Genomic DNA, 14,083 nt, shown 5'->3' with positions numbered 1-14,083 from the left:
TACACTGTACACCAAAGTATTCATACCCTTCAAACTTTTTAATATTTTATTACATCACAACCACAAATATTCCTTTTAATAGGTTGTGTACAAATACTTTTTGCAATGCAGTATATATTATTTGTGGACCTCTGGTCACTGCATTATTGCTAAAATGCACCCACCTTGACACTTTACTGTGAAATATTCTAAAGATACACTGTTTAACAAAATCCTTGTTAACCCAATATTGCATTTTAATTAATTTACCTTAGACTTTGTATTAAATTGTTAGATGTCCACCAAAGTAAGGATTACCAACATAAGTCAAAGTATAACTCCCAGAGTGAGACACAACAAACTTTCACCAACCCTGAAGCCTCTTATCCATCCTCTCTATCCTATATACTTACATTATCCCAGCTTCTGTTTTCTCTGTTCTGTTCTCTTCAGAAATCCACATATAAGAATGCTTTAGAAAATCCAACTGTCCTTGCTCAGAGCTGGGGAGCATGTGGTAAACTTTTCCAGTTGGCTAACCTTAGAAGACTCGAGATTATCCAGGATCCAAAGACACAACCCCCTATACACAGACACACACACCACACGGGTTCTTTGAGGCTGATCTGAAAGGGAAATTGATTTCTCAGATGTACCGAACACCAGGATTGTGCTCGCCACAGGAGACTCTATTTGGAGTTATTTCTGGAAAAAGGGGTTGGTGTCTAAGGCAAATACTGGAGTTTTGTCTCTTTGGTCGCTGCATTAAAAGTCAAAAGGATCAATAAAGCTATTAGGAACCTAGAGATCCTGCAGCACAGACACTACCTTCCCTTTATTGTTGAGTCAGTCCAGACTGTGTCCACAGCTGGTCTTATGTCTTTTGCATCTATCTGTGTTTGCTTGTTTTTCTCTGCTGTCAGATCATTGTTTGTTTTCCACAAGAGAAGCCAGTCTTATGTCTTGTTTGGACTGTACTTCACATTGGTTGTATTTATTTTTTCCCATGTCAGTTTAATTCTGTCTTTGTTTAATGTCATGATTATTTTTTGTTTTGTCTTGTAAATTCTCTATTTTTCCTCCCACTATTCCCTCCTGTCCTTTGTGTGGTTGGTGGCTATGTGTGTTTCCATGCATCCCCATGAGTTTTTATTTAATTTTTTTTATCCACCTGTTCTTCCTCTTGGCTGTGTGTTGTGCTTTGTGTCCTCACATTGCTTGTTCTGAATCCAGCCAATCAGAAAGTTCTGCGTACCACCTCAATCCCCTGACTTGTCTGAGTCCCCCAACACCAGCCCGTGTCCTTCCCCTGAACCCTGTCCAAATCGCACAGGCCCACGCATCTCCACACCTAACTCCCTGGCTCCAAACAGTGAACCCCCCCTGCCTGGAGCCCTCAACAAGACACAGACACTCCCAGCTAAGCCCAAAGTTGCCCCAAAGCCTCTGCAAGCCACTCGATCAAATCCCCTTCCTGAAACGTCCCCTGATCCAGCACCTGCTGCCAAATCAGAACCCTCCACTCCCTGCCAGCTGCCGTCACAGCCGCCCTCTGCCTCCGTGCCTCCCACTCCTACTTCTCCATCCTCACCTTCTCCTTTTGCCTCCTCCATCTCCAGTACTCCCATTCCAAGCAGCCCCCAGGTACGCCGCTCCCATTACGCTGCCAAACCCCAACTCTCTGTGCCCTTCAGTCCAGTCACGCCCATGTCACCCATCCGGCTACACCACTTTCACCCTGTGGTGCCTGTTCCTTCTCCATTTACTGACCACCCACCCAAATCTATCCCCCTCATACAGGTTACCCCTCACCCTTCCCCTCGAGGCAGCCCCCTCCCAACCCCAAAAGGCACTCCAGTGCATACTCCCAAGGACAGTCCTGCAGGAACTCCAACTCCCACACCGCCCCCAAGCCCATCCATTGGAGGCATGCCTTGGAGGACGCGCCTTAACTCCATCAAAAACAGCTTCCTCGGCTCACCACGCTTCCACCGCAGGAAACTCCAAGGTACTTGCATTCCAGTTGAATTCATGTTTCCTGCAAACACTGAACTAGAGCCACGTCAGTCAGCATTTTGCTTCTGATTTCTGATCTCTGGTTTGTGTAAACTTTGACCTGCCTATTTTAACTGATTGTGGCTTCTGTGTAAGGTTTACAGTTTAAGAAGATAAAAGGATCACTGTAAAGCCGTGTTTTATTATTTTCGAATGAAGACAAAATAGCGTGGAGTTGACATTTCAGTATCTTTAATTGGCTATAAGTGTGGCTAGCTGAAACTGTGATTCCTACACAGCAGTGTGGATTCTTTTAAGATATGGATTCTAACCTAACTCTGGGATTTAAAAAGGCTGTCAACATTTCCTAATGAAAAGCATTGCATAACACAAACTGAAAATTTAAAACTACGAAGCAGGGAAACTTTCTTGGTATGTTTAGCCTTCCCATTATCTCATAAAAGCCTTTCTATCTGTTTTTCACTCTCTTCTTCCTGATTGAACTGCAGGCCTGTGTCATGTCATCTTAAAATGTATCTTAGATCTGTGTGTGTTGGATGTAGTGTCGCTTATGAAATTTTGGATTTTTCCAACTGGCTAATCACCAGTCGAGGCTGATTCGGCTGAAAATTGGACTACCAACCAATGTCAAAGTTAACCGTCTGAAAGGCTCACATTAATTTGATTAACTCCGATTACTCTGTCTCCATTGCTTCCATAGTTCCTACGCAAGAGGAGATGTCCAGCCTCACACCAGAGTCTTCCCCAGAGTAAGTGGAAACTTGCTGACATAACTATGCATGATCTTTAATCATTTTGGGGCTTAGGTTTGGTAGCATCGTCATTAGAAAAATGTAGCGTCTACAAGTATTTAATATTTGCCTGCATTTTTTTTATATGCTTGCTTAGATTGGTGTGATGACCCCAGGTCCTTGTTAGGTTTCACGGTGGCAGGAGTTAGTGGGTTTTATGGGGAAGCGTGGTGGAAATGGTTGGAGTGTCAGCTCATCTGAAGTTCCAAACTCCTGTGGGCATGATTACTGAAGGTTGGCCTAGATATGGCTGCTTGGCTGCTGTATAGTTTCCTCATGTCCATCTGCCTAGAAAGAAAATATTAACTGTACAGATGAGTAGGAAAGACTCGGCTGCCTTTCATGCCAAATATCTTGGCATAATTTTATGGTAGTTGTCGTTTTTGCTTTTTTTGTTTTTAAACTCCATTGTAGACCAAGTACGGGTATCATTTTTCTGGATGAACAACACATTTAAGGTGACCAAGAGGTTAGTAAGGTGACTAAACACACACACCAAGTGTTGTTTTCAGACAGTGTGGAGAATTCTTTTTTTTCTTTTTTTTTCATCATTTACATACTGATTGTACTGCAGACTTGTGTCATTATGCCATTTTAAAATGTATTTTAGATCTCTGTGTGTTTAATGTAGCGTCCCTTATGACTCACTAAAATATGGACTTTTTGATTTTCCAAATGGCTAAATACCAGTCAGGCTGATCCAGCTAAAAATTGGATCAGTCCTTAACATTAATGCGTAGAGAAGATAAATGCTCTCTTAGCATTTGCAGATAACTTGTAAATGCACATAACAGCATTTACAAGTTATTTACAAGTTACAAGTTTGTCCCAAAGCAGTCGTTTAAGGTGAGCATTTGGCCTGGACCAATAAACAGATATGGGATGAAGTCTCTGGTTTTTTTTTCTCCCAATGGATCATTATGGGTTTGGGTTATGGGGATGGGGATGTTTAATAGCCATGTGTTCCTTTCAGACTTTAATTGTATTTGCCAAAACGAGTTACAAAAGTGTGTGAATAGCCAATAAAGCCCCAAGTCTGCCAGCTTTGAGTTTCCCCCACACCATGAAACAGCTCAGACTTACTCTGAAAACAAGCTGAATTCAAACACAAAGTTTGCCATTTTAAAACTTGAAACTGCTATTTAAAACATGAAGTGTTTTCTTAATGACTTCTACTACCACATATTGAAAAAAGACAAACTAAAATGACAGTTTTCTTTCTAGGAATTTATTTTTGTCTCCATTACTTATCGACTTATGTGACTTATTCCTAATTTTCTCATGGCTTATCACATGACATGGCAACTTAGAGATCTTTGAACTGCAATTGGTCTAAGAAAAAAAAAAGTACTCACTATTGGGAATTCACTTTTTTTTTTATTAATTGGAAAAAAAGGCCTGAGCAATACTACAGGTAGGTACTGTACTTAAATCAGCACAGACCAGATTCCCACAGATAACTGTTATGTCTGCCTGGCTCCTCCGCAGCTCAGTTGAAAGGAGTTGATAGGGAGGCAAATGGCATACCGTGCAGTTCCTGCTTACATGCAACACATTTTACAGTAAAAGTAGCACTGGAAAAATGACATGAAAGGGAACAATATTAACAAATTTTGAATCCGAGAATTGTACAATGTTGTTTGTCAGATGATGAGCTGCAATCACTTAATTTTCTTCCTTTCAGACTTGCCAAAAAATCCTGGTTTGGTAACTTCATCAACCTGGAAAAAGAAGAGCAGATCTTTATTGTCATCAAAGACAAACCTCTCAGCTCCATTAAGGCAGACATTGTTCAAGCCTTCCTTTCGGTAAGATCATCTTTGACTCTGCTTCCTACATCTATATGGGCATATGGTGAGGTCTTGATGTTTGTTTTCCAACATGGCTTCTTTTTATGTGGTAATTCAGTGGACTGTTTGTATTTCGCTATGGACTCTGTTGAGGTCAAGAGAAACAACACGGCATTGATCATTAGCATATAGATGCCTTTGCCTCTACATCATCAGCATGGGCTTACGAGCAAATTGTAAAGTTAAGTTGTAGATTGCATCTGGGTTTTAGTTTTATAATGCTGTGAATGTACGTTTTGGGGCCAACGTCAATAAGCTCAGAACCAGATTGACCAAACGCTGCGGTAGTTGATATTCAGTCAACATAATTGAACAGAACCCATCCTCACCCCAGTTAGATTTAACAAAGTCTAAGTAAATGCAGCTCTGCCGCCGCAGGTCAATGTCAGATCTGTTTCCCCTTCCCTGAAGGCAGCTATTTTCTCCTCTGGGTTGCGCAAGCTGGTATTCCAGACAGGAGATTGGCACCTGAATCAGTGGAATTATACCTCAGAGCACACTCACATTAATGGAATGTCAAAGCCTCCTCAGCACTGTAGCAAAACGTGACAATTTCAGAGCTCACCTGTTCGTTGGGCATAGAAATTCATTTTGGTAGGGAGAGGGCCATGCTTTGGATGACTCCAGATTATATTAGCTTAAGTCTCTCTGGCACACATGGCTACTCCCTGAGGCATTAATCTTCTTAGAGTTTCAACTGAGGCTCATGGTATGCGGTGGGTATTTTAATGAGGGCTCATTCACCCTGTCATTTGTACGGTTGGGCAGCACAAGATGATATCACTCCTGTTCTATTTATTATCACATTACCTGAAATTGTTAGCTAGTTGACTATTTTTAATCTCATCTGTACATGTTTGTCTTTTTTTTTTTTTTTTTCTCCCAGATTCCCAGCCTGAGCCACAGCGTCATCTCTCAAACAAGTTTCCGGGCAGAGTACAAATCCACCGCCGGCCCCACAGTCTTCCAGAAGCCGGTCAAGTTTCAGGTGGACATCACCTACACAGAGAGCACAGCTGCCACAAAAGAGAACGGCATCTATTCAGTTACTTTTACCCTGCTCTCAGGTGAGGACTTTTCTGCACCCATAAAATGTATCTCCTTTGAATGGAAACTGATCTAATATCAAAACACAGTGCTATGTAGGCACTGTTTGCATTTCCAACATGAGTTTGCACAATTCTAGCAGATGCCAACTTTTAACCCTTTTATTTCTTTTCCAAGTTAATCATAGTCAACAAAATTTGACAGCAGTGTCTGGCAATTTCATTCACTGGCTTATTGATATTCCTGTCTGACGCTGCAGCATGAAGGCCAAAAAAACAGTCCAAGCAAATCAGAGAAAAGGTTATTCAAAAATTCAAATCGGGAGATGGATACAAAAAAATCTTTAAGGCATCCCCTTTAGTTCAGTTAAATCCATCTGAAAAAAATGGGAAGGAATTTGTCACATGTGCAAATCTTTTAGATCAGGCTAACTGAGTGAGCACCCAAGATGTGACTACAGAGAGAGAGAGAGAGAGAGAGAGAGAGAGAGAGAGAGAGAGAGAGAGAGAGAGAGAGAGAGAGAGAGAGAGAGAGAGAGAGAGAGAGAGAGAGAGAGAGAGAGAGAGAGAGAGAGAGAGAGAGAGAGAGAGAGAGAGAGAGAGAGAGAGAGAGAGAGAGAGACTACCAGGTCCTTCAGTGTAAGCCACCTGTTTTGAGTTGTCACACTTGTGACTGCACTGAAGGAGTTACAAGCTTCAGCAGCTGAAATGGGAGAGACTCTTTACACAACTTTTCCCCAGGATCTTCATCAGTACAAAGTTTTATGAGAGAATGGCAATGAGAAAAAAAAAATCACTGGTACAGGAAATCCATATTAAGGCTCAGCTAGAGCTTGTGGAGTCGTACACACTAGTAGGGTATTCTTAAATAACCTATTTCCTCCCACATCTTTAGGCTTCTAAAAATCTAGGTTTCCAAATCAAATTTTGTGAAACCTGTAACACTGCCAGTTACACTTCAAGTGGAATGCTTTCACACTTTAGACTAATGGCATCAAAATTGACTTTTGTAAAGTACCAAACACATACAACTAAAATGTCTTTTTTTTTGGATGGGGCTGTTTTCAAACTTGCTGCCAAAATGAGCAACTGCCTGAGAGTTTCTTGGAGTTTCTGCCGCCCCGAGTGCTTGATAAGATTTTCTTCTTACCTCCCTAAGCGTAACGAAACGAGGTCTGGCAATGCAAGATTACATACCGAGCAGCCATGTGTGAATGCTTAGTTGTGCAGAAACGGATGTACGCTTTCTTTCACTCCCTTTAGTCTCTTTCACTCAATCAAGTACAACTACAGTAGTTTGATTCTCAGAGCTGTGGCTCAGCAAAGGAGATGGAATCTTCCACCTTGATGAGTATTGGTTCATTTACCAGCCAGGCCATGTATGATTGCAATCTTATGAAAAACACAGAAAGTAGAAAAGCTAAAGATGTATTTGGATAGTTTAATTGTGGGAATACATTTGAATTGTAAAGGAAGAATTGGATGGATAGGTTTGCATTACAATAAATTTTTATTAATCAAAAAGAGTCGATACAGGCTCAGATATTTCTCCCTCGTGGTAGGATAAATGCCTCTTTAGCAGATCAGTCTAAACATGTTTTGTACCAAACATGATGAAGCTTATGGTTTTCTGGTACAGGCTCTGCTTTTAGCCATAATTCATACATTTTCAGTAGTTTTGAGGTCTGTAATCTTCCAGTAGTTTATTATTTGTCTTCTGTTTCTTTCTTTTAAACTTCCTACGCCATATGAGCAGGTAGCCTGTTGCAGCAGCTGCCACTCATTCCTGGGTTTTGTCTTTTAAGATTAAATTTTTCAACAAGTTACGTGTTTTTGTCCTGACTTCCCCCACTGTGGGACAATAAACGTTTTCTTCTCTATCTATGACACAATGCCAATTATAGCTTATGCACCCAATTATTGCTATAAAAACTCACTGAAATTGTGTTATTCCACCCTAATAAAATAACCTTTCAAAATAATAATGAAAAACCCAAATAATGCATCTATTGTCTGACTGCTCCTGTACGCTAAATACATGGGCTAACTTCCATCCAGCACAACTGAATGTCACCCTACACAATGGGATTTTGCGATTGCATATATTCCTCTTTTTGTCATTCTACATCTATATCTTCTGGCTCAAACAGATGACATGCTGTTAATATTGAATCCTGACTCGAATGAGCACACATTTTGACTTGTCATTGCTTGGAAACCACAGGTGTATTGATGATAGCTACATGTCATTCAGAGAAAGGTGCTGCTTTTCTGCTTTTCTGTTCACCTCTGATTTCCTACTGTAGTGAGTGACGGAGCTGAACCAGAGTTCGTTTATGAACTCCAGCCGTACTTCCACCGACCTGAAAGCAAATACTTTCAGGTCGATTAAGCTAATATTCTCTGTATTTGTGCGCAGGTCCAAGTCGGCGTTTTAAGCGAGTAGTTGAGACGATTCAGAGCCAGTTGTTAAGCACACATGATCAGCCTGGGGTCCAACAACTCTCTGGTGAGTTAAAATGTTTATTTCAGATGAAGAAATACCTTTTTTCCCCAAACCTCATTCCCAAGTTCCCCCCCACCGCCTCATCTTTCTATGCCACCCCTTAACAAACCACTCACATCTGAAGCCAAGATAGATCTTGCCCTTCTTTTTGCTCTTGTACTCTGCTTCTTCAAACGGCTTCCTTGGCTATGCCGGTGCCTCACCGACTTTAAGGGGCGTGGGGTTGCTCTCAAGGGCCGACTGCAGGCCAAAGTATTTTTACGCTGCTTTGGAAGATTAAAGATTAAAAGAGAGGTAGATTAAGTTGATTGGTGTTGGGTTATTCCTGGTTATTCCTATTTTATAGACTGATCGTCCATGCCTGCTGCCATGGCAACACTGCTGTGCCTCAACACACTCCCAGAATTCAGAGAGCAGCACGCCTGAGAAGTGCCTCTGTCTTTTATGATGTTTTAGTGCATCCAAATAAGACCCCCCGCCGGTCTCTTTCATATCGGCCTCTTTTGGTATCTTTAAGGCTTTAAATAACCTAGTGACAGTCTGGTTATTACCTCCTTTGTGTCATTAGTCTCAAGGCTGCCACAGTCTGTTGTTTCTCAACAGTGTCTATATTAAGCTCTCCTAATGCATGGAGTGGAAGGTGAAGAGAATAGAAAAAAAGCCACAGGAATCTTATTTTTCTTCTGCTCTCAGAATTTTTTGTGTTGTGAGTCACCTCTGTTTGTGTTATTTATTTTGCAATACCCCCATCTTCTGGTCAGCAGTGAAACTACAGATATACTTGCATTAATCAGCTAGAAAGTGTCTTTTTTTTTCTCTCAACTAACAGTTTCATCTCATGGGTAAAATATAAAAATGTTGGACACATCCTACTCCACTTTGATACTTGAGTAGATATTTGCTCTATAACCCAATACATTTGTCAGAAGTGAACTCTTTATTTGCATTGAGCCTTTTATTCATTTTTAGTGATTCCAGTTCTCATAAGTAATGGAGGATAGTTAACAATTTGCTGTCAGTGCTGTATTCCAGTAAGTTTTCCAATATTTAAAAAAAAAAACAACAACTTAAGCTTACCAGTTTTTGATCTTTCATGCGAACATTAATCTTGGATACAACAAATGCAGTGTATTTTATACGGTGCCTGTCAGAAGCGGACTCTCATTTGTCACTAGCATAAGTGGCGTAGCAGCTTTTCCGTGGAATCGTTATCTTTGGTCATTGAATGCTCCTTTGCTCTCTCCATCTAGCATTGGTCCCCATTGTCCTCCAGTGAACCCTGTTCTTCCTCTATTTTCCCCACATTTGTGTGCCTGTATTGGACACTGACTAACTTATTTGACATAATTAACCCAACTTTTTTCAGATGAGAAGAATGGCCAGGTGCCCCACTTTTTTGGCATGCCCTCCAAGCACTGCCCCTCTCCCATGCACGTCCGGAGACACGAATCAGAAAACAATGACACCAAATTCCCAGCTGCAGGCCGAGACAGAGTCAAGCTGTCGGCGGCATCTGTGGGGACACAGGAAGAGGCTTAGCCTGAGACATTTTGTAGATGAACCGATGCAAATCCGAACCGGGCGCAAAGAGAACGTCTAGTTTGCAGACATTATTAGAGTAAAATTTCTTTATGTAAAAAAATAACTAAAAAACACCACAGCTCCAGAACACATAAATAAAATGCTGCAACTCTCCGATGTTTCATTTCTCTACAGTTTCCATCATCATTAACACTCCCTCTCCCTGACCCACCCATCAATCCCCCCCACCCCCCCACCCCCCCATGCTTATTTGTGTCCCTTTCTGCTGCTAACCTCTGTAATGTCCTGACTTGTTTTTGACACCAGGAATTATCCAGAAAACCTATTAAAGTCCCTCCTCCTGCTCCATGCTCCACTTGCCCCTCCAACAACTACCCCAATCCACCCCCATTCAAATGTGCCAAGAGTGTCGGACATTTGTCAGTGGAGGACTCCTCCGAGGGGTGCCGAAAAAAAGACTTCCACCTTCGACTGCACCCCAACTCCACCTTTGACATCCATCAGTAGAAAGTAGATGAAAGTCCTTTTAGTGTTTCTTCCATAATCTTTCAAGCACACACCTACAATCATACTCTCCAGTCATCAAATGGCTCATCTTCTTTCTTTTTTTTATTTTATTTTTTTTTTTTTAAGGGATTATTTTTATTCTATTGGAAATAAAGCACTGGTCAAAACACTCAAGGTACAGCATACAAAAAAAAAACATGCACAAAACACTCTGGGATGTACCAATGTTGATGGAAAAAACATAAAATAAACCTACAAAAGACTTACAGAAATTTGAGGAGGAGCAAAGCGAGAGCGTTGTTGCTGGACGTCCAAACAGCCAACACAGGCGCTTGCCGGATTGTATCCGTTTGCTTTGTAATGTACTTTCTTTGTGATGAACTGGGTTTGAATTTAAATTTTTATTAGACTTGATACAACTGCTGCAAAATGGACTGAAATGGTGATTTCAGAGAGGACCGTGGGTGTCAGCAAAACAGGCAACGGGGAAATGGGGGAGATAAAATGAAAGTATTCGGGGAGAGGGGGGGTACAGGGAGGGTTATGTGGGTATTTAAAATGAATGATCTATTCTCTTGTACAGACTGAAAGCATTTTTAATGTAAAAAAAAAAGAAATGTCTAGTTGTGACACTGTTAGATATCATAGAAACAGGCTGTTGAAGCTACGCCTGCATCATTCTGTCATTTTAAATTCTGTGTATTTTTGTTACATGATTATCGCTGTCCCTGTTTGATCGACCTGGAAATTATCCAAACATTCCCTGTTCTCTGCAGCACTTTCTTTGATTTTCCATTTGTACCTCTCTCTTAGTCTCAAATACCAGCAGTAGGAGTAGAGGAACAAAAAAAAAAAATGTGATAAATGCAATTGTGAATATTTTTGTATTGTTGTCCTTATTTATTCATATTTGTTCATCTCACTGCTTAATTCCTAATTTATTATAACTTGGCTATTTATATGGACAAAGCTGTTAGGTCAGTTGAATGTTATTTACTACCCTCTTGTGTGTTGGTAAATGGGACATTTAAAGAAAAGAGAAAAAAAAAGCTGAACTTTATTTTGTTTTTGTTTGACTTAAAACAGAAATATGTGAACTTTGACAAATTGCTTTATTTCCAGACCTCATTGAAGAGGAAACAAGAACTTGTTGGAACTCTGGAAAAAGAATGGTTTTACCAGTAATTTAAGAATGTAGACTTAGCCTCTTTTGGAAGAGGGAACATGCTCTTCTATTGATATTTGTCAGTTTCATAATATTGTGCATTGTATGCCAGGCCTGAGGAGGAGAATTTGTCAGATCGTGATCTGCTTCTTCTCTTTGTATATAGACAGACAAGCTGTGGGGGTTGATTGTCTTCTCAACCATGCTGGGGATTCCTGCTCTATGCTTTTAGCTTGTATTGCTGTGTGCATGTCAAACATGAGCTTTTCTTTGCATGGCTTTAGTGTTTAATGTTCCACGCCAAACTCACCCCCCCTTCTATCAGCCTTCATTAATTTTTCCCTCAACAGTACTGTGTTTTAAAGTTGAAATTCCCTTCTCTCTGCTTTTAATTCTGGCCTTTTGTTTTCTTACTCTCCTTTCAGTCCTGCTGACTTTCTTTTCCTTCCTCCAGCTTGTGCACAAAGTTTTTAAACGATGCTTCCTTTACTATGTACCTCTCTGCGGAAAGCTCAGAGGTCTGGGCGTTCTGTGCCTGTCTGTTGAAGAGGCACAGGGAGGGAATACCACTACTACAAAATCAAAGCAATACCTTTTATTCACCCTCCTCTTTGTTTACTACAATGGGAAGCTGACAGCACTGAGGACAAATTTTGGCCCGGATGAGTCTTTTCTTCTCATTTGTTTTTTTTTGTTTGTTTTTTTTTTTTTCTTTTTTTTGGGACAGAGCAGGAACAAAACTTACTGATGTAATCCCCATTCTAAATAACTGTGAGCATTTTCAGTGCTGAAACAAATAAACTCATTCAGTTATGGTGTGTGTGTTCTCCTTTTTCATATTGGTAAAGATAGATGCATTACTTTGAGATATATATATATATATATATATATATATATATATATATATATATATATATATATATATATATATATATATATAAATCTTGGAATCAAGAATTAAGGGTACATTTAAACAACTCAATGTTACTTCAAGTCAATCGCACTTCTGTCAAACCAACACCGTGTGAATCTATTTCACCTCCCGCTTTGCAAATACAACAGGCAACAGGTGGTCATGAGAGGCAATTAGCCAGATGACCCTTATAAAGGACGAGTTTTGTATATGGTCACTGCAGACCAGTTGTCTGTTCCCATCCTTTCTGGCTGACATCTTGGTCACTTTTGCATGTTGTCAGTGTCCACATGCCAAGAGGTGTCATGAGATGGGAGTTTACAACTCATTGCCTGCAAAATAACCTCTAGTAGGCCATTGTGTGTATGTTTCTGCTCAAAGATCATACTCCATGAGGGTGGTATGAGGGTCCGACATCCATGAGTGGGGGCTGTTCTTCTTACACCCCAACTCTCTGCAGAGTGGTTTGCTTTTGTCAGAGAACACCAAGATTGGCGGTGTGTTCTCTTCACGGATGAGAGCAGGTACAGATGTCTGGAGTCTGGAGACACCGTGGAAAATGTGCTGTCTGCAACATGACCGGTTTGGCGGTGGGTCAGTAATGGTGTGGAGAGGTACAGTACGTCTTCGGAAGGACGCAATGGGTTTGAGGTTGAGACCTTCAGACCCATTGTGAGACCATCTGTCGATGCAGTGGGATCTGGGTTCCCGCGTGTTCCGCAGACCTGAATCCAATAAAGCACATTTGGATCCCTCAGGAGAACACACACACTACTAAGCCTCATTTGGACTTTTCTTGAGGAATTTCCACAGAAGTTGGATCAGCTTGCGATAGGATTTTCCACTTTCTTTTGAGTGTAAAATCCATAGTACTGTGGGGCAATTTAGATTTACATCGATAATTGTTGCTATTTTGTTGTCAATGCTTTCAACTGAAATATTCCATTCATTGGGATCTAGAATGTGTTATTTTAGTGTTCCCTTTCTTTTATTTTGAGCTGTGTATCTTTTATTCATAACCTTTCCTTTCTGGCTTTTTTATAGGGTATATTTTATTTGTACTCAAAGGTTGGTGCATTTAAGAGACCACTGTTTTCAGGTAAGCCCACAAAGCCACATATAGGTTGACAAAGGGAAGCAGGAGTCAAACCTTGATATGCCTCTTCAGATCATTATGGGTAACAGTTTTTGTACCTTCCTGCATATGCACAAGGTATCATCTCAGTAGATTATATCCATGAGGAACCTGATCAGAAACCCAGACCACTTTATCAGACTCCTTTAAAAGTGGATTCTTCTTCAAGCCTGCCTTGGATAATGGAGTGCAACACTCTGTTTCCAGACTTGTTCCCCCCCTCAGCTTATGATTCATATCTGATAAAAAGTGACATTTTGAATGTAAACAAATTGCTAAATTAACCAACTTCAACCATTTGTTTCTATTCATGTTGATATTTATGGTTTATAGTTAAGGAAAATCCAGAATTTTGGGTGCCTAGGAGATGTTGCATTTGCTCAGCTTGGTTTAACTATGCCCCGAGTAGTTTTTATGTTCTCCTTGTTCATGTGTGGGTTCTCAGTTACTATGGCTTTCTTCCACAATACAAAAACATGACTTGATGTTAATTGGTCTAAACTGCCCTGTAGGCAAGAATGTCCTTGTGCAGTATTTGTCCATTGTGTGCGTTTCTTGACAACAGATGTGGGTGGGATATTAAGTTCAACTTTTAGATGTGCTGATTTAGCCTAACACAGCCTTGTAGAAATA

General features: G+C 40.6%; 1 protein-coding gene across 4 annotated transcripts in view; it reads left to right on the top strand.

Moving 5' to 3' along the window:
* The window catches only part of brsk2a (BR serine/threonine kinase 2a), a 189,050-nt gene extending 176,830 nt beyond the window's left edge, over positions 1 to 12,220 (top strand). The window contains exons 15-21 of one of the 4 annotated variants that reach the window (XM_081608049.1): positions 1,213 to 1,517; positions 1,599 to 1,987; positions 2,696 to 2,744; positions 4,471 to 4,594; positions 5,523 to 5,703; positions 8,102 to 8,191; positions 9,555 to 9,962. In XM_081608049.1, the coding sequence (XP_081464175.1) occupies positions 1,213 to 1,517; positions 1,599 to 1,987; positions 2,696 to 2,744; positions 4,471 to 4,594; positions 5,523 to 5,703; positions 8,102 to 8,191; positions 9,555 to 9,727 (1,311 nt within the window). In that variant the 3' untranslated portion in view covers positions 9,728 to 9,962. Of the gene's footprint in view, positions 1 to 1,212; positions 1,518 to 1,598; positions 1,988 to 2,695; positions 2,745 to 4,470; positions 4,595 to 5,522; positions 5,704 to 8,101; positions 8,192 to 9,554; positions 9,963 to 10,036 lie in introns of those variants that run through there. The other 3 variants (XM_017305359.2, XM_017305357.2, XM_017305358.2) reach the window with 3 other exon arrangements.
* Positions 12,221 to 14,083: the final 1,863 nt, after the last annotated feature.

This window comes from Poecilia reticulata, chromosome 6, assembly GCF_904066995.2.
Source record: "Poecilia reticulata chromosome 6, P_reticulata-male-v2, whole genome shotgun sequence".
Taxonomy (NCBI): Eukaryota; Metazoa; Chordata; class Actinopteri; order Cyprinodontiformes; family Poeciliidae; genus Poecilia; species Poecilia reticulata.
Note: the sequence above shows the minus strand (reverse complement) of the source record. Positions and strands in the feature narration are given on the sequence as shown.